Source organism: Medicago truncatula, chromosome 2 (assembly GCF_003473485.1).
Source record: "Medicago truncatula cultivar Jemalong A17 chromosome 2, MtrunA17r5.0-ANR, whole genome shotgun sequence".
Taxonomy (NCBI): domain Eukaryota; kingdom Viridiplantae; phylum Streptophyta; class Magnoliopsida; order Fabales; family Fabaceae; genus Medicago; species Medicago truncatula.
This window is the reverse complement of record NC_053043.1, coordinates 17,217,203-17,244,425: the sequence shown is the minus strand read 5'-3', so window position 1 is coordinate 17,244,425 and position 27,223 is coordinate 17,217,203. Positions and strand designations below refer to the sequence as shown.

At 32.5% G+C, this 27,223-nt stretch overlaps 3 protein-coding genes across 5 annotated transcripts; 2 read left to right on the top strand and 1 right to left on the bottom strand.

The window, feature by feature from the left end:
• Positions 1-13,936: 13,936 nt before the first annotated feature.
• On the top strand, positions 13,937-21,207 carry LOC11437707 (WD-40 repeat-containing protein MSI4). Its single transcript, XM_003595123.4, has 15 exons — positions 13,937-14,284; positions 14,822-14,885; positions 15,108-15,194; positions 15,535-15,597; positions 16,026-16,091; positions 16,191-16,265; positions 16,739-16,814; positions 16,935-17,112; positions 17,457-17,538; positions 18,130-18,203; positions 18,637-18,748; positions 18,863-18,937; positions 19,034-19,110; positions 19,929-20,028; positions 20,856-21,207. The coding sequence occupies exons 1-15, from the start codon at positions 14,019-14,021 to the stop codon at positions 20,961-20,963; spliced, it is 1,503 nt and encodes a 500-aa protein (XP_003595171.1). The 5' UTR covers positions 13,937-14,018; the 3' UTR covers positions 20,964-21,207.
• A 2,266-nt stretch (positions 21,208-23,473) lies between these two features.
• On the top strand, positions 23,474-24,625 carry LOC112419361 (uncharacterized). The gene is made up of 2 exons (XM_024776972.1): positions 23,474-23,600; positions 23,895-24,625. Exons 1-2 carry the CDS (start codon positions 23,474-23,476, stop codon positions 24,623-24,625), a joined length of 858 nt encoding a protein of 285 aa, XP_024632740.1.
• Positions 24,626-25,369: 744 nt separating this feature from the next.
• Positions 25,370-26,533, bottom strand: LOC25486419 (glycine-rich cell wall structural protein 1.8). Of its 3 annotated transcripts, none has more exons than XR_003009314.2 (3): positions 26,375-26,533; positions 25,923-26,298; positions 25,395-25,643 (listed from the first exon to the last, which is right to left on the bottom strand). XR_003009314.2 is itself a non-coding variant. In XM_024776285.2 (2 exons), the coding sequence occupies exons 1-2, from the start codon at positions 26,466-26,468 to the stop codon at positions 25,988-25,990; spliced, it is 405 nt and encodes a 134-aa protein (XP_024632053.1). In that variant the 5' UTR covers positions 26,469-26,533; the 3' UTR covers positions 25,370-25,987. The 3 variants fall into 3 exon arrangements, 1 of the variants encoding a protein (XP_024632053.1); XR_003009315.2 differs by having other exon boundaries at positions 25,395-25,614; XM_024776285.2 differs by having other exon boundaries at positions 25,370-26,298.
• Positions 26,534-27,223: the final 690 nt, after the last annotated feature.

Below are 27,223 nucleotides of genomic sequence, written 5' to 3'. Positions count from 1 at the left end.
AAATTAAGAATGAAAAGAACATGATTAGATAATATATATTGTACAATAAAAAATAATTATATATATATATATATATATATATATATATATATATATATATATATATATATATCATTTGGTTCATTGTAAGGATGATATTTTATCAGCACCTATTGTGTCATTGAAGGGTTAAATTGGCACATATATATCAAATGAGGTAAGAAGATTTTTAACATAATGATAACTTATAAGTGATTAAGATGCTTGATAATTTTTTTAGCCTTAAATATATTTCTTGCTATTTATAGAATTATAACAGGCATTATGAATAAAGAACAATTATTCTTCTTACCAAAGGTACAGATGGACCAAAAATACGCATCCTTGAAAATATTTGGAGAAAAATGGAGGTTGTGTGTGATAAAGAAGATTGAAAAGTTGAAAGTAAAATAAATTTAAAAATTGTATAAATAGGCCAAAAATACACATTGTAACACAATGTTACAAACCCATGTGTATTAACAAGTATTGAGTGTTTACAAACTAGTTTTCGTATTCGGAAAATTTGTTGATTTGATAATACAATAGAGAAAAAGAGAAAACAGTAAAGTTACAATTCAACAACTAATCATAAAACTAATGTGTAAATAAAAATATTAAACATATGAATATTTTAAGTAAGAAATGAAAAAGAAAACGAGATTATTTGAAATGATGATTATATATATTTCAATAAGTTTCTCTTTATTTTTTTCTTACCTTGATACATTTACAAGTTATAAACTATAGGTTACAGAATACATAATTAAAAAATAATGCATTGTGTTTAGTTTTTAAACCTTCGTCATTAATAACTAATAATTACCAAGAAAACATGAATTAAATGCATACATGTTTGTACCGACCCTTAATATTCTCCATAGACTTACATAAATTTTTTCTCCTTACCAAAAAAAATTTCAATTTAGTACACTACAGTAGTACACTATTGGTATGTTATAATTTCAATTTTTGCCTGTTTTGTGGTTTGGTGCTTAGGTTTTGGGTTATATTTAGTAGTACACTACAGTAGTACACTATTGGTATGTTATATTTCATCCCTTTTATTCTACTCATGTTTTGCTGATTTTTTCTGTTTTGCTGCATTTTTCTTATTTGACTTATGCTAGCCAAAAAAAATTTGTAATTAAAATTGTGCCCAGGCTCCAATATAATCCTGGCTCTGCCACTGGTGCCAAGTGTGGTTGCATAAGGTTTATTAGTATTTAACTTTTGTTTTTTTTGGTTAGCTAGAGATGATAACATCTTCCGACTTGCATTTAAATAATATCAAGAAATGGACAATAGATGATAGTGTTAAACAAAAAGTCGAAGAAATGGGTTTTGGATTCTTGGTGAAGCTCCGCGAAAAGTTGCTGACTCTAACAGGGGATTTGTCGTTACCCTTGCATATTATAAATGCTCTCGTGAACAATTATAATGTTGAAACTGAGTGTTTTGTATTTGAAAATGGTGCGAATGTGGTTCATTTGGATTTTGGACTGCAGGACATCCCTTACATCACCGGACTTCCCATCAATGGGATGGCGGTGTCGGGAAATGTACGTAATAATAGTGTCGAAGTCGTGGAAACAAATTTAGGTTTAGAAAGAAATGTTGCGGAGAATTTCTTTAAAGGTGACAGTAAAATAAGGTTGAAAGGTGGAGTTGATCCAAAAAAATTGTTAGCTCACTTTGAAAGCCCTGGTATTGGATTTACTGCGAATGCAGGGATTAGGGCAAAAGCTTTTGTATTTTACTGTTTCGCAAATGTTTTGTTCCCTTCCCGGTCAAGGATCTGTCACCCATACTATCTACCTCTTTTGGGTGAGACGGTAAAAAACTATGCTTGGGGAACAGCAGTGTTGGCCCACATAAAGAATGATTTGGCTTATATAGTTAAAGATGGAGGAAAATCAAATATGTGTTGTTTTAGCTTAGCTTTGACCGTATTCGCGTTGGAGCGTTTCCCTTGCCTAACGCAGGAAAAGATTCCAAACTTGCCAACTGATTTCCCTTTATCTCTCGGGTGGATAGACGTGATCGCCAAACAATTCAATACATCGATTAAGAGAAAAACTGTTGAACAGTTGCAAATTGATATCATGGAGAATATAAAGTGAATGCCATACAGTTCTGATAGGCTGCAGGTGCCTAGAGATATTGAGGACCAGCTGATTCTAAGATATGTGGTGGTACCATGCATTAACTTTTTTCAAGTACACATGGTTCGCCCTGATTTATGCTACAGACAGTTGGGGGTATTTTTAATTTGGGGGTTATTTAGTTTTAATTCAAATTGGTTGGCTTGTTGTGTTGAGCTGTTTTTCTTCTCTAAGGATAGAATAATGGATTGATATATAGCAGAATTCATTCCTATTGTGACTGCATTGCAATTTGGTTTCAACAATATCTCTACTATCATCTGGAGTAGTATTACAATTTGCAGAAGACATGATTATAAAATTGATTATGCTAGATTTGCAGTTCCTCTATCTCAACAGCTTTGTGAAATTTTCCTGTTTTAAGACTTAAAATTGGGAATTAATAACTTTTATTCCCTGCATTATCATAACAAAAGAAGTAACTTGTTATGGCTTGATTATGGGTGCAATACTTGACTCATAGTCTGAATTGTAATGAAATTATAGGATGAGAAGTTCTCTACAAAATCTAGTATGCTGCATTGTTCTTATGTCTGCACTTTTTGGACATAATTTATTCTTCATAATTGGGACAGAACAAATAGCCTTATGTCTGTACGTTTGCATGATAATTGTAATCTGACAATGATTAATTAACTGTTTTAGAATGATAAACTTAAGATTATGTTGCTAAGACCTAAATTTTACACAGGAATCAATGGATTTGAGTTTTTTAGAGTGATCAATTAAATTAGGGTTTATGTGATTCTGATTAATTTGTATTTGTATGAATGTGCTTAAAATTGAGTTTTTTAATTGATTTTTTAATTGGGTTTTGACTTTGTGTGTGTGTGTTTCTGTAGTGGTGATAATTTGGTGCAAGAGGCTCCTCTTCAATGGCAATGTCAACAAAGGTATGATATTACAATGTATAGCTATGATGTTAATAGCGGCGCTATAGCGTGTTCGGGTACTATTTAAACAATAACTAGTGGTTAAAATTATAATGTATTGTTCTATCAATTTTACCAAAATTTTAACAAGGCAAAGGCTAACAACTGATGACTCATACCTCTATCTTTTCAAACTTTTCCTTAGTCATTTGCCTTTCTTGACATGGCTTTGTAAATTTGTTACATAAAGAAAAATGTTACATGAGAAAACGAGTTCATATATTTTTAAATTAAAGCATCAAGAGCCAGTTTGCAAGAATATTTTCTCACCTTTAACTCTATTAACACATGCTTCTAGAAATTTTTCATTTACTTCTTTTAAGATTACAAGATAATTACTAAGAATTAAAGTCGTAGCTATTCCTAAGTTCATTAGTCCTCCACCAAGGATTGCAACATTTTTCACTGGTCGAGAAATCAATCCACGATCGGTAACGCCGAGTACCCATTCATGCCAAGAGTTGTTGAAAAACTTCATATGCACATAAATTATGAAAAGAAAGTATTGTAAAACATAATGGTTAATTCATGTTCTAACTTTTATGCTAACTTTGAGTTTACATTTCAGACATAATACAAAACCCCAAGTCAGAAAATGTTACTAATCAAATTAAAGATCACAATTCAAGATGGTCAGGGTTCACAAATTTCAATTTCTGTTGTAAAACAAAAAAACTGAAACATGACAAAATTGTAGCTGTTAAAATGAAATATAATCTGATAACATCAATACTAGACATTTAAGCATCACATGAATAACTATGAACTAATAAATCCACCCAAAATACAAAGTTACAACCACATAATATATATTGTTGAATTGCAATTGCTACTTTTGAATGTGATTGCATCATGTTGCATACATGTTTGTACTGAACCTTCATCTTTCAAAAAAAAAAATTTATCCATAGACTTACGTAAAACTTCAAAATATAGGTTACTGAATACATAATTAGAAAAATAACGCATTGTATTTAGTTTTTAAACCTCCATCATTAATAACTAATAATTACAAAAAAAGAAACATGAATTAAATGCATACATGTTTGTACTGACCCTTTATCTTCTCCATAGACTTACGTAAAACTTCAAGTGTCGTTTGTGTTTCTTCACATACATATTTGACGTCCATTTCAATTTCTTCTCTCGAATCAGGTTACCAAATATCAGACCTAAAACCACATAGCTATAGGGGTGTTTGTGGATGGGTTTGGGTTGAATTTGGTCAAACCCAAGACCAAACCAAATAGAGTACTCCAGTTTGGGTGAGGTAAAATAATCATCCGTTATACTATTGAGTGAGTTTGGGCAAACTCACTAATTTTTGGGTTGGGTTGGATTGGGTAATGGGTTACCCAACTTATTTTTCTATTTTTTTAAAATTAAATGACTAAATAACAAGTTCTCGTAATTTTGATTTAAAATAGTACTCAACTTATTAATTTTCTTAAAAAAAATGTTTAACTTATTTTACTATAATTTTATGCATCATATAATATCAAATAATAAACTTCATCATAAAATACTTGCAACAAATTAAAATTGCATGACATAAAATTGCATTAATATCAAAATAACCAAAAAGTGCAACATATTAATTTGTAACTCTAGTATGTTTTGATTTTTAATATATAGGGTACAATGTGTATGTTTTGGAAATATAACTTTCTTCTACCATGTGAAAATAAAGATAAAAAAATATTAACATTATTGGGTAAGTGGGTTTTTTGGGTTTGGGTCTGGTTTTACCTGAAACCCATTTATTTGTATGTGTTTTTAATTTTTAGAAACCATATCCACTCAATTACCCAACCCAACCCTTTTTTTTTTTGTTTTTTGGGTGGGTTTGATCGGATTTTCTGGGTTGACCCAACCCATGAACACCCCTACATAACTATAGTAAAAAAATGCAAAACATAAAAGTTTACACGATAACGATCCTTCAAACATTTTTTAAATAAAAGAAATTATTTACTTCATGTTTTGGTCTCCCACAATAAGGGTCTCGCCTTATAATAACATTAAAGTCCATGATTAGTACAAATGAGTTAATAACCTTGGTTTTATTAACAGAACAATTACTAATGGAGGTATCTATCTCTTACTGCATAACGTCTCTCAATTATAGTCTTGATGTGTGTGCGCCTTGAAGAATCCGTACCAATGTTCGCCTATACAAATTGTTAATATTTGATAAAACACATTGTGACTTACGACATAATTTATTTCTAGTTATATGTAAGATAAAATATAATTATTACTTTTACCGTACAACTTAACATATCTCAATCTGTGAGTAAAAATGGAGCTTTGCTTTCTATGTGATCAATTATTAATTTGGTGGGAACGAGTTGAATGTTATAACAGCCCGATTTTTCGCTAGATTTATTTTTTAATTAATTATTATGTGATTATTTGTGCTTGTGTGTATTAATCATCATTGGGTGCATTTTCGTGGATTACCGTATTAGGAGGGTATTTTGGTCATTTGGCTGGTAAGGGTAAAATGGTAATTTTGGTGAGAATTAATTTTTAATGTTTAGTGAGAACCATTATTTTACCAAGTTACTAGTGTAGTGATTAGTTTTTACTGTTTAGTGACCGTTGATTATATTTTACTGTTGTTAGTAATTACCGTTGAGTGTATAGAAACTTTTTAGAATTATGTTACAATGGGTTAAGCCCATTAGCGTCTAGAATTGAGCCCAATTGAGTGGGAACACACCTAAACTTAAAACTTGGAGAGAAATTCATTCATTCATTTCATTTTATAAAGTTAGAGAGAGGTAGAGAGAGAAAGTGGGAGAAAGGAAGAACAAGGGTTAGAGAAAGGGCGAAACTTGAAGATTGAAGAAATTAGGAGTTAAAGTGAAGTCTAAGTTTGGATTAATCATAACCTAAAGTAAGGGGGTTAGTCTTCATCATAATCATAATTGTTTGTTTGCAATTTTTCTTGGTTTGTATGAAAAAGTGCTTAATTGAGTGAGAATTCATATGAACCCAATCTCTAATTTTCGTGCTCTTGTTTTGGTGATAAGATTGAGTATGTTAATTGCATCATAAATGAATTGTTGGTGATGAAATAACATGTTCATAATGTATGAAAATGGGTTGTTGTGAAATTATGCTTAATTGATGACTTATGACATGTTGTTGTTGAATTGAGGTGTGAATCAAGTTTCAATTGATGTTGTTGTTGCTGAGATATATTGTTGATTATGAATTATGGCTTATATGTTCATATATCATGATTGTTGTTGAGAAAATGAGATGTTGTTGGTTGTTTTACAAAAATGAGTCAAATGGTGATTTTGTTTAAAATGATGTTTGATTCAATTAGTTATATGTAATTGAGTGTCTTTTCATGTTGAGAAACGTTTGAATACACTTTGGAATCGAATTTGGGTAATGCAAAGTCAAAAATTGGGATTTTGGGGGTGAAAATGGATTTTTCACGTAAAATATAATTTTCTGCAACCTGTCACAACTCGTGAGGCGAGCTAGTGGCGAGCAGCTACTGTAATAGCTAGCCATGGCAAGCAACCTTCACTCGCAAGGCGAGCTGCCCAGTTGCAGCATCCCCGGTTTTCGCGTTTTGCGTCGCTTTCACTCGTTCATGTTTTGTTTTGGCTTTTGATTTTAACATGAAAATTTTAGACAATTGAGTTGGCATTCCATTGGCTTTGGTTTGACTTGGAAATAATGTTTTGTTCTTGAGTTATGAAGAAAACAATCTAAAGAGGTTTTAATAAAACTTTACGAAAATTCCGCATAATTGTTCTAAGTCAACCCAAACCTTATGGGTAGTTTCTAAACTTCAAAGTCTGTTCATTATAAGTTCAATTGAAGGTTTTAGAGCATTTGGAACTTGGTTTGTGAAATTGAGATTTGATTTGGAAAGTTACTTAAAATGTCGATTTTTTCGGAATGTGATTTTTCTTAAGAAATGGAATGAGATTAATGTTGTTTAATGATTATTGAATTTTTGGAAATAAATGAGAGTGGTTCCTTTGAACTTTAATTGGTTTACTTTGGAAATGGAGATGTACGGTTGAATGTTGTTATGTTTGATATGATATTAACATGGGGTGTTGTATGTTCTCTTATTTGATATATGAGAAATATTGTAATGATGAGATGATATTGGTGAGTCCATATATATTGCTATTATGATATGGTATTGATAATGTATGTGGTGATGAATTATTGGTGTGATTGCATAAATGCAAATAATATTGGTGAGAATTTGGTGAATTGTTGTGTGAACATATGCATTGTTGTTGAGTCATATGTTCATGCATACATGAGTGATGGAGACGGATATTTTTATATATCTAAATGGTGATGATATTGGTGATGATTATGATGTTCTGTCGGCATCATGGGCGACGACCTGAATATTGGTGAGATCGGTACCGCATGCATATAGAGTTGTGTTTAGGATCATATCATGTTGTGGCATGAGTCCTAGTTGTGAAATTATTTGATGTACTTGTGGTTGTAAGTGATTAAAGGTGATGTTTGTATTTGATGGATTGTTATGTCATGTTATGACTAATTTTGTGAATGATGATTTTTAATGATGATGTGTTCATTGAATATATAGGTCGGAGAGACTTGGATTACGGTGATGATGTATGTATGGAAATTATCTATTATGATTCATACACAAAATTGTATATGTTATTCCTGCTTATCTTGTTATTGATTATGTTGATGTAATACTCACTCCCAGTGGTTTTAACCGCCTACTTGCTTGTATGAGTGAGTAGACGTTGTGCATGACTAGTAGCTTGGTGTTTTCTTGAGGTTGGTGGATAGTGGGAGCTCTCTCCGCTATCGGGTCTTACAGTAGAGTTGGCTCTGATCTAGGGTTTTGTTGTTAGCTCTAGATCTTGTTGGATTATTTTTATACTTTGAGATTTTGTCCATGTATTGAACTTGGAGATTTTATGCTTATGCATTTTTGAGATCACATGACATGTATGTTGATGTATGAGATTTGTATCTGCTGCGACTGATGAAGTTTTAAATACATGCATGTTGACCGTTGATTTGCTTTTGTTTTTCTTTGATTTGGTGAAAGTAGCGACTATTTCTTGAATATATGAATTATGCGTATGTTTAATTGCTTTAATAGAAATAGGGTGTTACAAATATCAAAAGGTATGTTAATACAATTTACTGAATCTCACGGATTAATAACAAAAATATAATTATCTAAACGTTTATGTCGAGAAACGGGATCTAGCGACACATGTTCCAAGCCATGGATTAATAATAAAAATATATAAAAGTTCAAAACTTAATTGACACTTTAAAATGGATAATTATTAGGCTACTAGTTGCAACATATATATCATGATCAATTTGTGTTCATTTTAGTCATGAAGATAAAAGTTGTAAAACATTTAAATTTTTAGCATCCAATAGAAACTAAATGCAACCATGAACCACACACAAGAATAACAACATGATAAGTTTTGTATACTATGGATACCGGAATTTATATTGTGCAGAGTTTCATCAGGAACATGAGTTTTACGATATAAAATTAAAGGATTTAACATATAGTAAACGCGTCAGACAATGTTTTATTATGGTATTTAACTCATGGTATAATATATAGTTAACAAAATATATACACTTAATATCCATTTGTTTGTTGAATATAAACAATGAATGTCTACTAAATTCTGTAACAGAATATAGATGATTATTCCAAGAGAATAACGCAGTCTGCGTATTAAGGTTTAGTCATTTCATTTCTAGTTGTGAACACTTCTACTATTATTTTCGTATACAGTAACTACTCCATTCAGTCTCATATTTAAGAAACAATAAAAAATGTGCGCCCCTTAAGAAGTTAGTTGATTGCATTTACTTGATAAAAACAATAATCATGTCTCTTGTGTTGCCCTTATCTAGAAAATTAAATATTGAAAACATATACTATATACCAAAAGTTGGAGAGAAAAATCAAAATTTAATTCAAGAGTAAATTTGGAATAACCACATTAACTATAATATTGATAATTGTATTTTACTTATATTTGACACCAAAAATTAAGGTTTTTGTCGCTCATATTCGAGATCAGAGGGAGTACCAAATAGCTTATTGTATGACTTTTCTTCTTAAGATATATGTGTGTGTGTTCTCCACATGACAATGGTTAAAAAGTTCTCTTAATATTGTTATCATAAAAAGATCAAAGAAAACTTTGGATTATACTCAACTTTATTCTCTTAGTATTTAGTGAAATATGATTTAGTATTCATTTGTTTCAGTAGTGGCTTTTACCAATTTTGCGATGGATTTCCACATTTCGTTATAAGCTAGGTATTGAAGCATGTGTGTCTCCTTTCACCACGTTGATCATCCCATTGTCAGGGGTATACTTTAATGATACCAAGTAGGATGTTCACATCCAAATTGATCCACAATAAAATCGTAAACCAATCCAAAAAACAAAAATCACACAAAACCAAAAATTATTTGATGTGATTGAAAGTGCTTTTGTAACATCCACTCATATTAGATCAATTATGGATTCCTTTTTAAAATTGAATCGAACTAAACTAAACTAAACTGCATACATAAATATAAGGTCAAATAACATTTACGAATCTTTAAGTTAGATGTTTACAAAAAATTATTCCTTTAAGTATTTTTGGTTACAAATTAGACCATTAAGCCGGATAATTTATGCACCATAATCCTATTTTCCTCAAACTTAATTAAAAAATGTTTACGTAGACGTTGAATGTTAAGTTGGTATACACAAATTCATCGCTCTCAAAACTAGACTTCATAGGTGCATTGTTCACTCTTGATTCGAAATAAAATTGATCGATCACTTGATTTATAATATTGTTGATGAAATATTTATCCTTAAAATTAGGTTTAAATTAAAAAAAGAAAAAAACAAGAAGAAAATGTGTGTAAGTAATCGTGATTGCTGTCTTAAGCACTTTTTAACAAATTTGATTGAAAGAACGGGTAAGATTGTAAATATTCTATGACTTAAAATACCAATTTGTAACAAACAAACAAAAAAAACTTGAAAAATCAATTTGTAACAAAAAAAAAAAAACTCAAAGGACTAACTTGTTAAATATCAGACTTAAAGTTCCACGAGAGGTATTTAGCCTAAATACTAATACTTCATTATATTATTAATAGAATATATTGCATTAACCTATTATTTGTTGGAGTTCGGGTTTGTCCATTTAGCTAAGCTCCATTTACTCCATTTAAGGTTTGGATGTAAGACATGTGGCAAAAAAATATCTAACGATTGATATTTTAAATTATAAAACAGATATTTGTTTAATAAAAATACATAATAATAACAAACAAATCATGTTCCCTTCTTCTCTCATATCACAACAACCTTTTATTGTTTTTTAATTTAAAATCTCAACCATTAGATATTTATTTGCCACATGTCTTACATCCAAATCCTAAATGGAGTAAATGGAGCTTTGCCTAAATGGAGCATACCCGAACTCTGTTGTTGTTGGTTTTTATTTTTCTAATAATACTTGGTAGGTAGATTTAATCTACTTTTTCACTATTTAGCGTGTTCTAAACATATTGACTATTTTCATTTTTAATCGTTAATTTTTAGTATGCTATATGTTATACTTTGCATCAAACCTGTGATTTTTTCGTGTCTTTATAATAATAATTTTAATATATTTTTCACAAAACTGTAATTTGTATATCCAAAAGTCAATCCAAACTAAAACGCATAATGCCTCCTTATAACATTGGACTATCCGCCTCCCAGGAATCCATCATCTATTATATTGCGGGGGTGTTTGGTTACTAATAGACTTTTAACATGTATACTAAAAATAAATCGAAGTAATAAAATGTATAACATTTGTCTCCACTTGGACTGTCTCATTTTCTACTCGGCAAAGACATTATTAAGAATGTATTAGGAGGGGATGGGGGGCTGCTGATGACATGTCATCTTAGTTATTCTTAGCATGTTTTTTAGTAGTTTCTAGTAGGAAATAGCAGCAAAAAGAGGAGTATTAGAACGATTGCATACGACTTCAGAACTTTTGTAATGTTTTCTATATTTGAGTCTGTAATTCTAGTTTTCCCAAAACATAGCAATTTGAGGGGGTTTTGAAGTAATTCATGAAGAAATCATGCAAATTAAGAACAACCAAAGAATTGTGAAGATTCAAGAGACAAAAATGAAGATTCAAGAGGCCTCATAAGACTTACAAGTGAGAGGAATTATGATCCCAAAGTATTGAGGCAAGTTATTTGAATACGAAGACCTAAAAACGACAGAAAATCGGAGATTGGGACCTGAAGAGAGGCAGAATGCGCCTAGGGCATTTCCTATGCGCCCCTGTTTGCAAAATATTTGCACTATGCAGCCCATACATTTGCAATGTGCCCCATGCACGCAAAAAGTTGGGGCGCAACTGTCTTTTCTTGCTTTCTAAATGGCTAAAGACCGCACTTTTAGCCCGAACCTAGGTAGAAACTCTCACTATAAATACCAGTCTTCCTCATTCAGAATTTCTCGTTCAGAACTGGAGCAATGCAAGAGGAAGACTTTGGAGCTTCGGGAGAGTTTTTATCTTCTTCTTAATTTTAGTATCTTGTTTTTAGTTACCATGTGTAACTAAATCTTTTTAGGTTAGAGTTCTAAGATGAAAATCTGTATATTTTTGTTGGATATTTATTTAATATAATTTGTCGTTTATTTATTTTATTTGTGCTTTTGTCCACTATAGAGTTTTATTAGATTATAGTCTTTATTTTTGTGAGAGGTGTAACCCTAGATTAGGTACTTGGGTTGTGACATGACTTAATATTGTTTTCACTAACTGGATGCTTGTATCTTGATCTTTATATCCTTTTATCGTTAACTATCTATCTAGGAAGTAAGTAATTATTAATTAGCTAAAGATACACTAGGAATTATTGACCCTAGACGTAGGTACCTAGTGGCTAGAACCCATTTGATCGTGTGGTGCATTACCGAAGCTAGGTATTAACTAGTTAGTAATTATGGAAACAAGCACCTAGCTGTCCGACTTAAAGTTATAACCTAGTAAGACATTCTCTTGAAACCCTTAGTAAGGTAGACGTAGATTAGAGCTGCCCGTTTGCAAAACTACTAAGTAAGCTTAGAGAGAGTGTGTTATGAGTGTCCTAAGATTCATAGATGGGCAACCCTAAGGGAATCGTGGCCTTCATTGTCTTGGGAAAACATTGGAAAGCCAATTTAAGTTTATGTTTCAATTACCTTTGAATTAACAAGACCCCGTACGTAAGAATCGTTGTGCGATCAACATGTGCAGTTAGCCATCGGGGGAAAAGGCCTAATCAGGTACCAAGTGGCTAAAACCCATTAGGTCAGGTCATGCCCTACCTATTTAGGAAACTCTCAACGACCTGATCGCTTCTATAGTCACCAAGAGATAAATAAACGCGACATTTAGATTACGTATTATCCAACAATAAATATACAGAGGGGATTCGAAGAATCTTAACCGCTGCTTACTTTTCTGCAACCAAAAATAGGTGAATTCGCTCTGCTGCAAACTGATAAAAGTTGCAACTCACTTTTATACTGTCAACTTACAAAAATAAGAAACGAGAATTGTTCGGACGAAAGGACAATCTCCGTGGATACAATACTCTACTTACTAACTTTATAACTTGATGAAAACAACTGGTACACTTGCCATTGCACAACTACGCTAATCGAATTAAACACGAAAGTGTGCATCAGTTGCACAGGGCAATGGTTTGGTTTTAAAATCATAAACAAAAAATAGATTAATTATGAAAGTTGGTAATGGATTTATAGCAAATATGACCATGTCTTTTGAATTCATTGTCTCTCACTGTTGCTAGTAAATTACACATATTTTTTTTTTCAATTGTTATTTTAGTTTTACGACAAATTAATAAAATAGTTCTGATCAATCCCTTGCATAACACTTTTCTAAGGCTACAACATCCTAATCTCTTAGGTGAGTTTTTAACAACTGAAGATTTTAAATGAACTTTAATTTCTACATCATAACCTAATAACCATCTATCACTAGACTGACCCGTTAGACTATCTTTAAGAAGAGAAGAGAAGATTGTTACACACTATTTAAGACCATTTCGTTCCTAGTTATGAACACTTCTAATATTACTCTCATAGATAATAACACCAAACAAACTATTATTTCACTTTGTTTTTAAGATATATTTTCGACACACTTAAACAAACATTAATGAAGAAAATGTTCTCTTACATCAAAGATAAACATTGTATTACAATCAACATTTGATTTAGCAGTGACTTTTTCCATTTTCGCGGCAGATTTTCTCATTTAGGTAAAAGTTAGGTATTGAAGCTTCTTATTTTGCAATGAAAGAAATCACGTTTTTGCATTTTTTTAAAATTGTTCCAAACACACACATTTACTACACACTCGGGTGAAAATATCGGTGGATAAATTATTCTCTCAATATTTTGTTTTTTTTTGAAGGAAATATGTTTATAGCATTTCATTAGATATCAAATCGTTAATATACGTTGGAACATAATTAAAAATACGGAAGTTAGACTCGGAAAGGGTTTAACAATGACTTTCACAATTTCCGCCGCGGATTTTCTCATTTTGGTAGAAACAAATCTCGAAGCTTCTCATTTTGCGGTAAAAAACCACCGATTTTCGCGGAAATTTGATCAAGAAAAACGGCTCCAAACACACACTCAACCTAAATCATTTATTTTTTCTTTTTCTTACACCAACACATAATATAAATACTACTTCACAACATTGTGAGAGCCATTCTGAAATTTGAAGTGTTAAGAGAGAGAAAGAAAGAGAAGAGAGAGAAAGAGAGTAGCACAGAGAGTGAGAAATGGAGACACCACCCTCAACCGGCGCCGTGAAGAAGAAGGAGACAAGAGGACGCAAACCTAAACCCAAGGAAGACAAGAGAGAAGAACCATCACAAGTGAAGTCACCGAGAGAATCGAAGAAGGAAAAGCAACAGCAACAGCTTCATCAGCAGCAGCAACAACAAGCTTCTGTTGATGAGAAGTACTCTCAATGGAAATCTCTTGTTCCTGTTCTTTATGATTGGCTTGCTAATCATAACCTCGTTTGGCCTTCTCTCTCTTGCCGGTTAGGGTTTTTGTTTTTTTTGTTAAATTTTAGGTTTTATTTGATGGAATTGTGTTGTGATTTTGAAATAATGTTGGGTTTTTGTTTGGAAAATTTTGGGTTTGATTTTGATTGAAGAATGTTATGGTTTGTGTTTCTCTGTCTAGGGTTTTTGTTTGAAGTTTTTTTGGTTTGATTTGATTGAGTAATGTTGTAATGATGTTTAATGAGTTGGATGGAATTATGGTTTATGGTAGAATATTTTAGGGTTTGGTTGTTGTTGTAATGTTTTTCTAGGGTTTTTGTTTTTGTGAAAGTTTTAGGTTTGATTTGATTGAATAATGTTGTAATTATGTTTGATGGGTTGGATTGAATTATGGTTTGTGATAGTGTGGTTGGATTGAATTGTTTGTGATAGTGTGATTTGATCCATGTAGTTGAGGTTTGGTTTTTGTTGTAATGATTTTTTAGGGTTTTTGTTTTTTTGGTTTTGGTTGTGAAATTTTGGGTTTGATTTGATTGATTAATGTTGTGATAATGTTTTGTGATTTTTGATAGGTGGGGTCCTCAGCTTGAACAGGCTACTTACAAGAATCGTCAGAGGCTTTATCTTTCGGAGCAGGTGAAAAGATCTAATCTTTTTGTTGTTGAAATGGGTTTTAGTGTTAAAAGATTGAATTTTTTTGGTTGGTTTGATTGTTGTTGAAATGGGTTTTAGTTAAAAAGATTGAATTTTTTTGATTGATTTTTGTTGTTGAAATGGGTTTTAGTGTGATCTGTGTTTGTTGATGTGGTTAATGGAATGAGAGGGAAAACCCATTTTGATTTTTCGGTTTTTGATTAGACTGATGGAAGTGTTCCGAATACTTTGGTGATTGCGAATTGTGAGGTTGTGAAGACTAGGGTTGCAGCTGCTGAACACATTTCTCAGGTGATTTATTTATTGTTATGTTATTGTGATGTTTCTTACCTTTTAGTAGTTTTAGTTTGTTGTTTAAGATCTATGAAGCATAGACACTGGACACGTCATTGACACATAAACACCAGTAATAATTTGATAAAATGGAATGTTTTAATTTAACTTGACTAACCACGTGTTGGTGACGTGTACTGTTGTAGATCACGTGTTGGTGTGCCACGTTGGTGCACCTCACGTGTTGGTGTTGGACACCAACACATGTTGTACACGGGACACACCTTCAATCTGGAGGCTTGGTGTCTACATAGTTTGAAATTCAATTAATGAACTAATTTGTTTGTTTATTTTTCAGTTTAATGAAGAGGCTCGCTCTCCATTTGTCAAGAAGTACAAGACTATCATACATCCAGGCGAGGTATAAATTTCACATTGACATTCTGAAAATTCGATGCATCTGATGTTTATTCAAATATGAATGAATAATAACCAGTGTTGTTTACGGCGGAGATGCAAAAACCCACAATTATTCAAAGATAAATGAATAATAACCAGTCATGTCGATGGCAAAAATCCAAACGCCCGCAATATCGGCTGACATGTGGCGCCGCCATCCTTTACGAAATTGGCAGGCAAAAATGCGCCACCATGTTCGATATTTGGTAACACTGCTAATATTTTGTTCCTTGACATGCCTTGGATTCGTTTTAGAGCTTTCAGCGAGATTTTGTTCATTTGTATATGCCTGTAATTAATGGTTTATATATTGGCGTGAATTGAATGTCATTATGCTTTTGATATAAGTAGGGTTGTTTGCTGATCTGATCTTTATGCTTTGAACTGCAGGTGAACAGAATTAGGGAATTGCCACAAAATTCTAAGATTGTGGCCACTCACACAGACAGCCCTGATGTAAGAACTTTACAGTTTTCCTTGCTATTGTTTTTATTCTTTAGAAATGTTTTTTTTCCTGGCTATTTCGTTCCTTATTTATGACTCTTCGAATATCAGGTTCTCATTTGGGATGTTGAAAGTCAACCTAACCGTCATGCTGTCCTTGGAGCTACAAACTCTCGTCCAGATCTGGTACGTCTCTTTCACTTTACAGTGTGCACTAATAGTCCATAACATTTTCAATCTAGGAAAGTTCAATCCAATTTGTACATGAGATCAAAATCACAGAATGAAGCAGATCCTTGTTCCCTTTCTACATGAGATCAAAGTTTTTGTGAATTGTGATTTGGCCAGATTACACTGCAGTTTTGTTAGATCGTTTAATCTATTAAACTTTTCTGTTTCATGAGGGTGTAGCTCTATTGAACTGAACAATGGGGTACCATTGATGGGGCTAGAACAGGGCTTGGGGGTTCAAAAACTTTGAAATTGGGATGGATATTATCAAATTGGTCCCTCCAATTTGAATTATGTGGACTTCATTATTACCCCTGAATCATCCTGTTTTAAAAAAACTTATTTCAACGTTATTGCTTGTTCTATTTTTGTTATGTTATTTGTCATGGTTGATGCTTCTTGGTATATTCACTGAGCTTCTTTTGCAGATATTGACTGGACACCAAGATAATGCAGAGTTTGCTCTTGCAATGTGCCCTACTCAGCCCTATGTGCTTTCTGGAGGTTGGGAAACATGTTTTTTTTTTATTCATTGTTCATTGTGTTGGTTACTCTGTATCTGAAATCCTTGTTCATTTATTGTGTTGGTTACTCTGTATCTGAAAAAACTGAGTTGCATTTCAGGAAAAGACAAAACAGTCGTGTTGTGGAGTATTGAAGACCATATAACATCTGCTGCTACAGACTCCAACAAGTCTGGTGGATCCATTGCCAAAACTGCTGATAGCCCTACTGTCGGACCAAGAGGTATCTACTCTGGGCATGAGGATACTGTTGAAGACGTGGCTTTTTGCCCTTCTAGGTAATTTGCTTACCCTACTAAGTAGTTTAGTATTCATGTGCTTTTTCCTTATTAAAGTGGCTATTCTCATTTTGTTGTTCACCTTATGAACTTTGGGTGAAATCTAGGTCACTCTCTAGTCGCTATTCTTTCTGCTCATTCAACTCCATATTATCCTTTATCAATGACTTAGCTACTTCTTTTTCAAGTATGTTTTGAAAGGGGAGAGCTCAACAAATAATATTCTATGTTTTCAAATTCTATTCAAGGAATCTAGACTATCTGTGCTGTAATAGCAACATGGATTAATACTATATTTTATGGCTCAATCATATCTTCCTGACATAAATATTATCATCCTGAAGTGCGCAGGAGTTCTGTAGTGTTGGAGATGATTCTTGTCTCATATTATGGGATGCACGTGTTGGCTCTAGTCCTGTGGTTAAGGTATATGCTTTTTTCTTCAAACATGTATTTCAATTTCTTTTCCTTAGCAGCATAATGCTGCTCTGCTTTGCTTCACTTCTGTGGTCTGATTTGGCACTATTAATAAATAAATTTGACTTGTGGTTGAGGGAGACCAGAAAACCAATAGGCTAAACCATTAAAAAATATTAAGATTTAATTATGCTATCATTGGACTTCATTTACTTAGGACATTTTGGCATGTTCTATTCATGTAGTAGGTAACACCTTATAGTGAGACATGACTTTAATTTTTACTGGTTTTATACATGTATGGATTTTAAGGCATGCTTTTTGGAAGGTATATGTTTTACACTTCAATAATGTATTTAATTTATTTTGAAAGAAGTACAAATTTTGAAGCATGAAGCAAACACATTTTTTTTTAAGTTTATTCACCAACTCATTGGAAGGAGTGTGCAACACTGATGTTTTATCAACTGGGAAAATGTTCATTTATCTTTTTAGATATTTACATACATATCCCCCTTTTTTTGATAGTGTAACATAGTAACGTGTCATTGTATTATAAATTTTTATTACTTTTCTCATCTGATGTGTATTTGGTGACAGGTTGAAAAAGCTCATGATGCTGATCTTCACTGTGTTGACTGGAATCCCCATGATGATAATCTGATTCTTACTGGGTATGTTTGCCGGTTTTATGTCTTATTTTCACTAATCCGTTGTTTAATTCAGTTTCAACTCGTGTGCTGATTCATATCATTTTGAGCAAGATGATGAAGTATCATGTTGGATTCACGTATGTTAGGAGGATAGTAGAGGAAATATTGAAAATACTTGCTGTAAAATGGCTGCAATATTACAGATTGGGAAACTTAGCATAAGGGGAGTGTGTGGGAATTGATTCTGGAATCAGAGGGAGTTTATTAGGGGGTGTAGGAGTTATCTTTCTGTTGTAATGATCCAAATTTTTTCTGCACTTTTTCCATTTTTGCATTTGTTGGATTATTAGTTACAGTCTGATTGTAGGAGTTATCTCCAATTCAGTTTGATTTCAATATTTGTTTGGTTCTATCATTTCACATCTGTGTTTGACTTGCCACATTATCAATCCAGGTCGGCAGATAATTCTATTCGCATGTTTGATCGTCGCAATCTCACTTCTAATGGGGTTGGGTCTCCTATCCACAAATTTGAGGCTCATAAGGCTGCTGTCCTTTGTGTTCAGGTGATTTATTTAATCCATTCTTTTTGTCTTCTAATAATTTTCTACGTCTTCTGGCATTTTATATATATTATAGTTATGTCACATCATATGCTAATATCAGTTTGTTTAATTCAGTGGTCTCCAGACAAATCATCTGTATTTGGAAGTTCAGCAGAAGATGGTCTCCTGAACATTTGGGATTATGAGAAGGTACAGTTTTAATTGGATACTATTTTGCTGCTTTCTTGCCACACCAATTATGTTTTATTGCAAGGGGTCAACGTCTTCTGCTTCTGTTGTGGTCAGGTTGGCAAGAAGATAGAGCGAGCTGGAAAAACAATAAATTCTCCTCCAGGGTTGTTTTTCCAACATGCTGGTCATAGGTATGAACCTACTGTCTCTATGGTAACCTTAATTATAACTAATTATACCAACTTGATTATTTAAAATTACTTTTTAGCCAGACCAATTAAATATAATTTTCTGATTTTAACTTTATGTTCCTCATCTGATTTTGCTCAAGTTTTCTTACACCTGTTGGGTTTCTGTTTTTTAAGTTGTTTGATTCTTCATCTTTAACATATTCATCTGTAATTGTCCACCACATTTTGATACCAACTTCATATGAAAGGCCAATTAAATATAATTTTCTGACTCTTACCTGATGTTATTTATGTTCCTCATCTGATGATGCTCTATAGTTTTCTTACACCTGTTGGATTTCTGTCTCTTTTAAGCTGTTTGATTCTATCTTTAACGTATTAATCTGTAATTCTCCACCACATTTTGATGTCAACTTCATATGAAGTTCTGAGCATCAATTACTATTGGCTAAAATGGTACTTTGTCTTTTCAATATCTGTATCTGTGATTTTTTCCAAACATAGTCTTCCTAGAAACTGTACATTCAATATGTACTGGTCTCAAGCTTGTGATACCAATTGATGATTTCCAGTAAAACCTGTCTCTTTAAGATAGCATCGACCCATTGGTTTTCTTGAATAGCATTTTGTGTGATCCTCGGGTTGCTTTCATTCAACTGTTTCTCCTTGTGAATCGTTCATCCCATGTTATTAAGTGTCAAAATATTGGATTTGATTTTCTTGTTTGTACTAAATGCGTCTGTCAAAATATTTTCTGTTTCTCCTCGCCCAACCTTGTAATTTCATTTTAAATACGATCTTTTTTTATTTATATGCAGAGACAAAGTTGTTGACTTTCACTGGAATGCACATGATCCATGGACACTTGTTAGTGTGTCTGATGATTGCGAAAGTACTGGTGGAGGGGGAACATTGCAGGTATGTTAAATGATTTTCCATCCTCTAAGTATATTTAGTAATTATCCGACTTTTATACAATTGAAATTGCTATTGCCTGCTTGTTGAAACTGCACAAACATACATATGGGATTGCCAAATTTGTTTGATGCAGTTTCAGGATAATGTCTTAAGTGTCAGAACATTATACTGTTTGATAATCTTGGGTTAGGATCCTTTCCGTTTCTAGAAAGAAATGGAGAGCTCAATTTAGAGAGACACAAATTTAGAAAAATATTTTAAAAATTTAATGATGGTGGGATCCACTATAATATTCCTTTTGCTTTTCATTCATGGCACCAAGCACTTCCTGGTATTTCTAGTTATTTTAGTTGGAGCACTCATAGTGGAGTAGCTTTAGTGCTGGGGAGAGTGGTAACTTGTATAAGTAAATGCACTTTGCGAATTAAAACATCTGTGTTTTGTCACTTTTCCCTTCCTTTTAAAATGTGTATAGTGCTCCAGCTAAGTCATCCAAACATGAATATTAAAACTCGTTCTACACCAGGTAGTATGCATGACCAAACTGAATGGCTAGCTAAATACACCATTTGGTTTTAACTCTTCTGATACACTTTTTTTGACGCTCTTGAACATACTATATTGTGTTTATTTTTTTATTTTTTAAATATAAAGAATCACTTTTCCCATAAGTTGATTACTGTTTTGAAAACAATATGTTAACTTGAAATGAATAGACTCTGAAGTGTGTTCAATAACCTGTTTACATTTTCCATTATGAAAATATTTATTATTTTGCCTGTTGTAACAAACTATTTTGGTTGATTAATTTAAATTTATTTTTGCAGATATGGCGCATGAGTGATTTGCTCTACAGACCAGAGGATGAGGTTTTGGCAGAGCTGGAGAAATTCAAATCTCATGTGGTGGCTTGTGCAGCAAAGACCGACAAATAATTTACTTCTTAGACAATGAATTGTTGTAATTTTCAGTTTTATTTCAGTCAAACTTAGCTCAATAGCCATTTTAGTGAACATAATGGCATGTTTGATAGCTACATGTAATTCTTAGCTCATGTGAATCCATTCTCACCGGACAGAACATGATGTAGGGTGGAGATTGGAGAATGCTTAGGCTCATTAAACCCAAGAAATGCTTTCTACCGCAAACAAATGAGATTAACTTATTTTTCGTCTAAAACAAGTGTTTCTTAGGCTCCATTTGCTTAGTTAAAATTGCGAGTTTTTACCATGTAGCTTATAGCAAATACTTTGTATGATGAAAGCAGAGTTGTTGCCAATTTGGCTAAGTTGGCAAGGAGTTGACTCACCTCAATGTTGTGGGTCCAACTCCTGCGGCCAGTCTGAGGACTCTTAGGTGGGTCCAAACCCTGATGAGCTTTTGGAGCTCAACTCACATAACTTTTGTGTATAAAAATAATTGAAGAGTCAATGGTATCGAAATGATTATATCAGTCAAACGATCAAAAGTGTCAAAGGACAAATATCAAATGACCATTGCTAAATGAAAAATCAATGGTATTAAAATGATTGTGATCATGAACTGTGTCAAACAACAAACAAACAAACATGAAGTTTATCTAGAATGTCAATGTAAATCCTCTAGAGGGAGAGTCATTAGATCTTATTACAAATTAAACAAGTTGTCGTTGTACACTTGCTTTGATATAGGAATATGTTGTAGGGATAATAATGTTTTACCTCTTTGTAATATATGTCATTTTTTATTTTCCACTTTGTAAAAAATTGTTTTGTTTTCGTCCTTGTAGTTTGAAGATTTTTGGTTTTGGACCTTCATGAATTTTGACAGTACAAAATCAACGACATGGTAGGGGGCTAAACCAAAATTCGCTCAATTTATACGGGGGTAAACCGAAATTTTATCAAATTACAGGGAGCAAAAATTGCCATGAAGGTCCAAAATCAAAAAATCTTCAAATTACAAGGACGAAAACCAAACAAAAATTTTTACAGGATGGAAAACTGAAAATGACCTATATTACAGGGGGATAAAGCACTAGTAACCCTATATTGTAAATCCTCTCGGAGAGTAACAGCTCCAAATTCTGACTTTGTATCACTTTGATACAAACTCAATGTTGTGATTCATCTTGTATTGGCAAACCAACCTTTTTTCAAAGCTATGTCAGAAGAGATGGTTTAACAGAAGAGTACTCAGCTTGAAGAGGTAGGTAAAGAATACTTAGAATGGAGCAGCAGGTAAATAATACTCAGTATGGAGAGACAAAGTCAATAATACTTACAATGTTTGGAGAGGCCGAGTCAAAAATACTTATTAGTGAATAAAATCCTTCTCGTTGAGAAGGCAAATCACTCTGTTAGGAGTGGAGTGAACTAGCTATCAGCTGGACAATGAACAAGTAGAAACATATTGCGCGATTATCTCTTCCCTTATACTCTTTATTTACTTTGAGCAAGTTCTATATGGTTTAGAGCAATGCTAGCAATACTCATTATTTTATTGGTTTAAATCATTCTGGGCCTACACTTTGAAAATTGAGTTCACACAAAGTGGTGAGATACACATTGATTTCATCCAATAAAATAGTGAGTGATAGAGAGAGTTGAAAAGTGAGTGTTGGTAACATTCCTCGTATGGTTTAACCTCACCTTTTGTTTCAATGTTTTTTAAATCAAGTTAATTGATTTGATAAATAACTTAACTTTGTGCTAAAAGGAGTTGTAAATAAGACTATAATTCAAATAAGCTCGTGTGAAACAAAAAATATTTTAAAATGTTCAACACAATTTCTTATGTTTCCCAACACATTCATAAACACCAGACAAGGGTATTTGTGTGGAAAAATTGACGGAACAAATTAAATTCCCCTCTTTGAAGAATGAGTGAGTTGTGAAACCTTTGTTGTGTTTGTGTAGATAAAGAGGTTTACGACGAGCTCTTATATTAGGGTTTTTGAGAAGTTATTAGTTCGACATATCTTATTTTGGTTATTTTTGCTCCTAATTGTCCCCTCTTATTTTGGTTGTATTCATAGCCTATAATTAATGATTGAAATTAAAGAAACAACCTGAACAATACTCCTTCCGTCCTGAAATATAAGCAAAAAAAAAAAACACATTTATTAAGAAAATCAATCATTATTCATTGACTATAAATTTTATCAAATAAAAATTCAATATTCCTAATTTACCCTCACACACATTGAAAACAAAAACACTTCATCACGTGTACTATTTGTATTCCATGCAACTATCCCACTACCACCTAGTCTTAATGATAGATACTTGTAGTCTGCACCACCAACTAAAATCAAAACTTCTAATAATATCCTCCTTTTAACGAAATTTTTTGAATGGATTTTATACCCGCTAAATGAAAATTATCATTCTTGCCTATTAAATTAAAATTTCACATTTAAATAGCTAGTGAACTATCCAGTTTTTCTTACCTCAATTTAACAAACATGCCTTTAGAAATTGATTTAAACATGTCTTTAGATATTGATTTAGAAGCTCAACCTGATCCAAATGATGAAGGAGGTGCTGCAATTTCAGAAGATGAACATGATGGTGATGATGAATTCGACGAAGGTGTTTCATGCAATTTCACATGTTAGATTTGTATTGTTATTACTACCCTTTAATCCAAAAGCAGTTCTTATGGTGTTTCATAGTTTTAGTTTTATGATTGTTACTACCATGTTACTACCCTGTTAAATCATACTCAGATTTCATGATTATTACTACCCTGTTATAACTACCATTATCATTTTTAAGTTTTAAGTTATGTTTTAATAACACGAAAGGAGTATTTGTAAGATGGTTTTATCTTGTAACATTATTTATTAAGTTTTAGTTTATCTTTGATTTATCCATGTGAGACAGAACCATCTAAAGGAAAACGTTCATTTCTGAGTAATACCGAACGAGAGGCCGTTGCTCAGATATTGTTAAGCGAAAGTCATAATGGCAAGCTCAAACGCGGCACTGTGGTAAGATTGGCTTCAACTTATTCGGTCTCTAAAGATGTCATTTATCGAGTTTTGAAACAAATACGTCAAAGTGGAGATGCTCGCCATAAAAAAACAAAAAATTGTGGTAGAAAAAGAATTGAGGTTGATATGGAAAAAATGTGTGACGTGCCGTTAGATAAGCGCAGTACATATAGAGCACTAGGACATGCCATAGGTGTTAACAAGAATATATTGTTGAGGAACAAAAAAGAAGGGATTTTACGACGAATTTCAAGTCCATTAAAGCCACATTTGAATGAAAACAATATGAAAAGTTGCCTTAGATTTTGCTTGTCCAATCTCGAGGATAGTAGCATTCCTCAAGAACCGAAGTTTAAGTCAATGTATAATGTCGTCCATATCGATGAAAAATGGTTTGAAATGACTAAAAAAAACAAGAAATATTACCTTTTATCAGATGAGGCTGACCCACATCGTACGTGCAAAAACAAAAACTACATTACTAAGGTCATGGTTTTAGCCGCAGTGGCTCGACCTAGATTTGACAGTGATGGTAACGAGACGTTTTCAGGTAAAATAGGCATGTTCCCCCTAGTTCATGAAGTACCTGCAATAAGGTCAAGTGTCAACAGGGCAGCATGAACACTTGTTACAAAACCGATTACTTCCATAACTAAAGAAGTGTATCAGTCAATGAGCTTATCCAAGCTGTGCAAAATGCCTTTGACACATTTTCTAGTATAGATTCAAACAAGATTTTTCTGTCGCTCCAATTAGGCATGATTGAGATAATGAAGGCCAAAGGAAATAATGATTACAAAGCTCCTCATATGCAAAAAGATGCGCTTTTTAGACAAGACAAGCTACCCACTACCCTAGATTGTGATTGGCACTTGGTCACTGAAACTATGGAATACTTAAACAATGTTCAGTAAGGTAATTTTTCTATGCTAATATTTTTTCCTTGTTTCAAAGTGATCGAGTAGGTAATTTTCTGATGGACTTTTGCTTATTTAGGTATTCAAATATTGATTGATGATGGCGTGTGGTATTGTTTGAGGAGGTTGGTGCGGAAGTTTATTGTGATCAAGCTTTGTTTGTGATCAAGATTTGTTTGGATGATACTAGCTATGTTTTGTGTTTTTGTGAACAATGAATTGAGTTTACTACATGCAACTAATTAGCCTTAGTAAAATAAAGGAAATTGATTTGTTTTCAATTTCTTCGTACTCTTTTTGTTTGCGGTGCAGTAGTAGTATTGAACCTTGTTTATGGTTATTTATTTTAATTTTTCTAGAATAATGAGAATTTTGTAATGCAATAGTATAAATAGTGTTTGTGTTTATTCTTCAAATACCCATAAACAAATAATAACGACTCATAAGCTGAAGATATTAGCCAATTCCATTCATTCAAATAATATAAGAAGATACAATTCATTCAATTCCATGTAGTATCAAATTATGAATGATTAGCCAAAGATAGAAAAGAAACACACAACATAATTATTCATAATTTGCCTTGCTTTATTTTCATTGACGTCTAGTATGAAGAATCCACAAAAATCTTCAGCCACCAATGAACCTCTTCATTCAATTCTTCATTTTCATATCCAAAGTCCAATCCCTCTTCTGAAAATTTATTCAAATCCAAAACAACCCTGTTCAAATCCAAAAACCTTATATCATAGGGTTCAATAACTTGCAAATCTAAACCATTATAGTATATTATAGAGTATATTATAACATGAAACTGTGGTACTTTTATCCATTTAACCTTGATAATATAAGTGGTACGATCTGAGGATATCAGTGATACATTAATTTAGAAAAATATGTTCATTATATTATAGAGCATGGAGTAAGATAGATTCCCTGCTATTATTTTAGACTAGTTTAAAATATTAATAGAGTCAGAGACTAGTTTGATAATAGCTTACAAAGACATGAACCAATTTGATAGTTTACTCAATAAACAAGTTCATGTGTCTGATCTTCGTGGTCGTCACCTACGCCCACCATTTTTGTGGGAAATGAAACCTCCCCATCCTCCCCAGCGTCCCCAAGTTCTCCAATTTTCAGTATTGAATCCACTTCCGTTCTCTCTTCCACTTCCATTTTCTCTTCCACTTTCGTCGTCTTCTCCACTTCCCTTATATCTTCCACTTCCCTTAATTCTTCCACCTCCATTGTGTTCACCTTCTTCTTGTTCTCCTCCTCCCTTTCCACCTTCTTTGTCTCCTCCACTTCCCCAGCTTCCCCAATCTTCCCAACCATTTATCCCAATTTTTATTTTAGATTCTTTTGTTGCACCAACTGCAAGTCAACAAACAATTTTTTATCAAATATAATAAAAGAAGAATGTAATTGAACATATAATTTATTTATATACATTGATTCCCATTGGATGTTTTAATTGCCACAACAAAGATAGTAATTTCTACACACAAAAAGAATATCAAGATAAAATGATGCGTTTTCATCATTGATAAACTAACAATATATTGTAGTCAAATATGAATACAATCAATGTTTATTTATAGAGATTATCAAACAAAATATATAAAATAATCATAAAATTAGATAAATTAGATAATATACACTCTACAATAAAAATAAAATATATATAATTGGGATGATTGCGAGGATAATAAGTCACCAACACCTTTTGAGAAATTGAAGGGTTAAATTGGAACATGTTTAATTGTTTATCAAATAAGGTAAGAGGATTTTTCACACGATGACAAGTAATTAAGATGTTTAATAATTTCTTTAATCTTAAATATAGTTCTAGATTTTTTTAGAACCACATTGGTCATTATCATGAAAGAACATATTATTCTTCATCACTATCTAAAAGTGCTTAGATAAGATGACACAAGTCTCTTTTATTTTAACCAATGTCTTGGATCGAATCCAATCTTGAGCATGTAATAGCGTTAAAACTCTTAGAGAGAGTTTGCTGTCCATTTGAATTCCACAATGCTCGAATTATTAATCTTTGCAGTTACGCGCGTGGAGATTCACACTTAAAAAAAAATTATTCTTCATCACTCATTTCCTTCATTTATGATAAACACATGCATACATTTATCTTGATCATTCATCATTCTCTCTACTATCCCCTCCCTCCACTATATAATTTTTTCTATCTATTTTTTTTCTTCATGGTGACTGTTACTCTGACTATCTCATCTCCTTATTTCACTTACTCATTTATTTGACTAATTTTTTTAATTTG

Excerpts from the sequence above, each read along its gene's own strand:
- LOC25486419 (XM_024776285.2), bottom strand. The coding sequence starts at position 26,468 with ATGATGAAAACGCATCATTTTATCTTGATATTCTTTTTGTGTGTAGAA. Across the intron at positions 26,299-26,374 it reads AACATCCAATGGGAATCAAT|TTGGTGCAACAAAAGAATCT; the intron begins GTATATAAATAA and ends GTTGACTTGCAG.
- LOC11437707 (XM_003595123.4), top strand. The coding sequence starts at position 14,019 with ATGGAGACACCACCCTCAACCGGCGCCGTGAAGAAGAAGGAGACAAGA. Across the intron at positions 14,886-15,107 it reads GGCTTTATCTTTCGGAGCAG|ACTGATGGAAGTGTTCCGAA; the intron begins GTGAAAAGATCT and ends GTTTTTGATTAG. Across the intron at positions 15,598-16,025 it reads CTATCATACATCCAGGCGAG|GTGAACAGAATTAGGGAATT; the intron begins GTATAAATTTCA and ends TTTGAACTGCAG.
- LOC112419361 (XM_024776972.1), top strand. The coding sequence starts at position 23,474 with ATGCCTTTAGAAATTGATTTAAACATGTCTTTAGATATTGATTTAGAA. Across the intron at positions 23,601-23,894 it reads TGATGATGAATTCGACGAAG|AACCATCTAAAGGAAAACGT; the intron begins GTGTTTCATGCA and ends CATGTGAGACAG.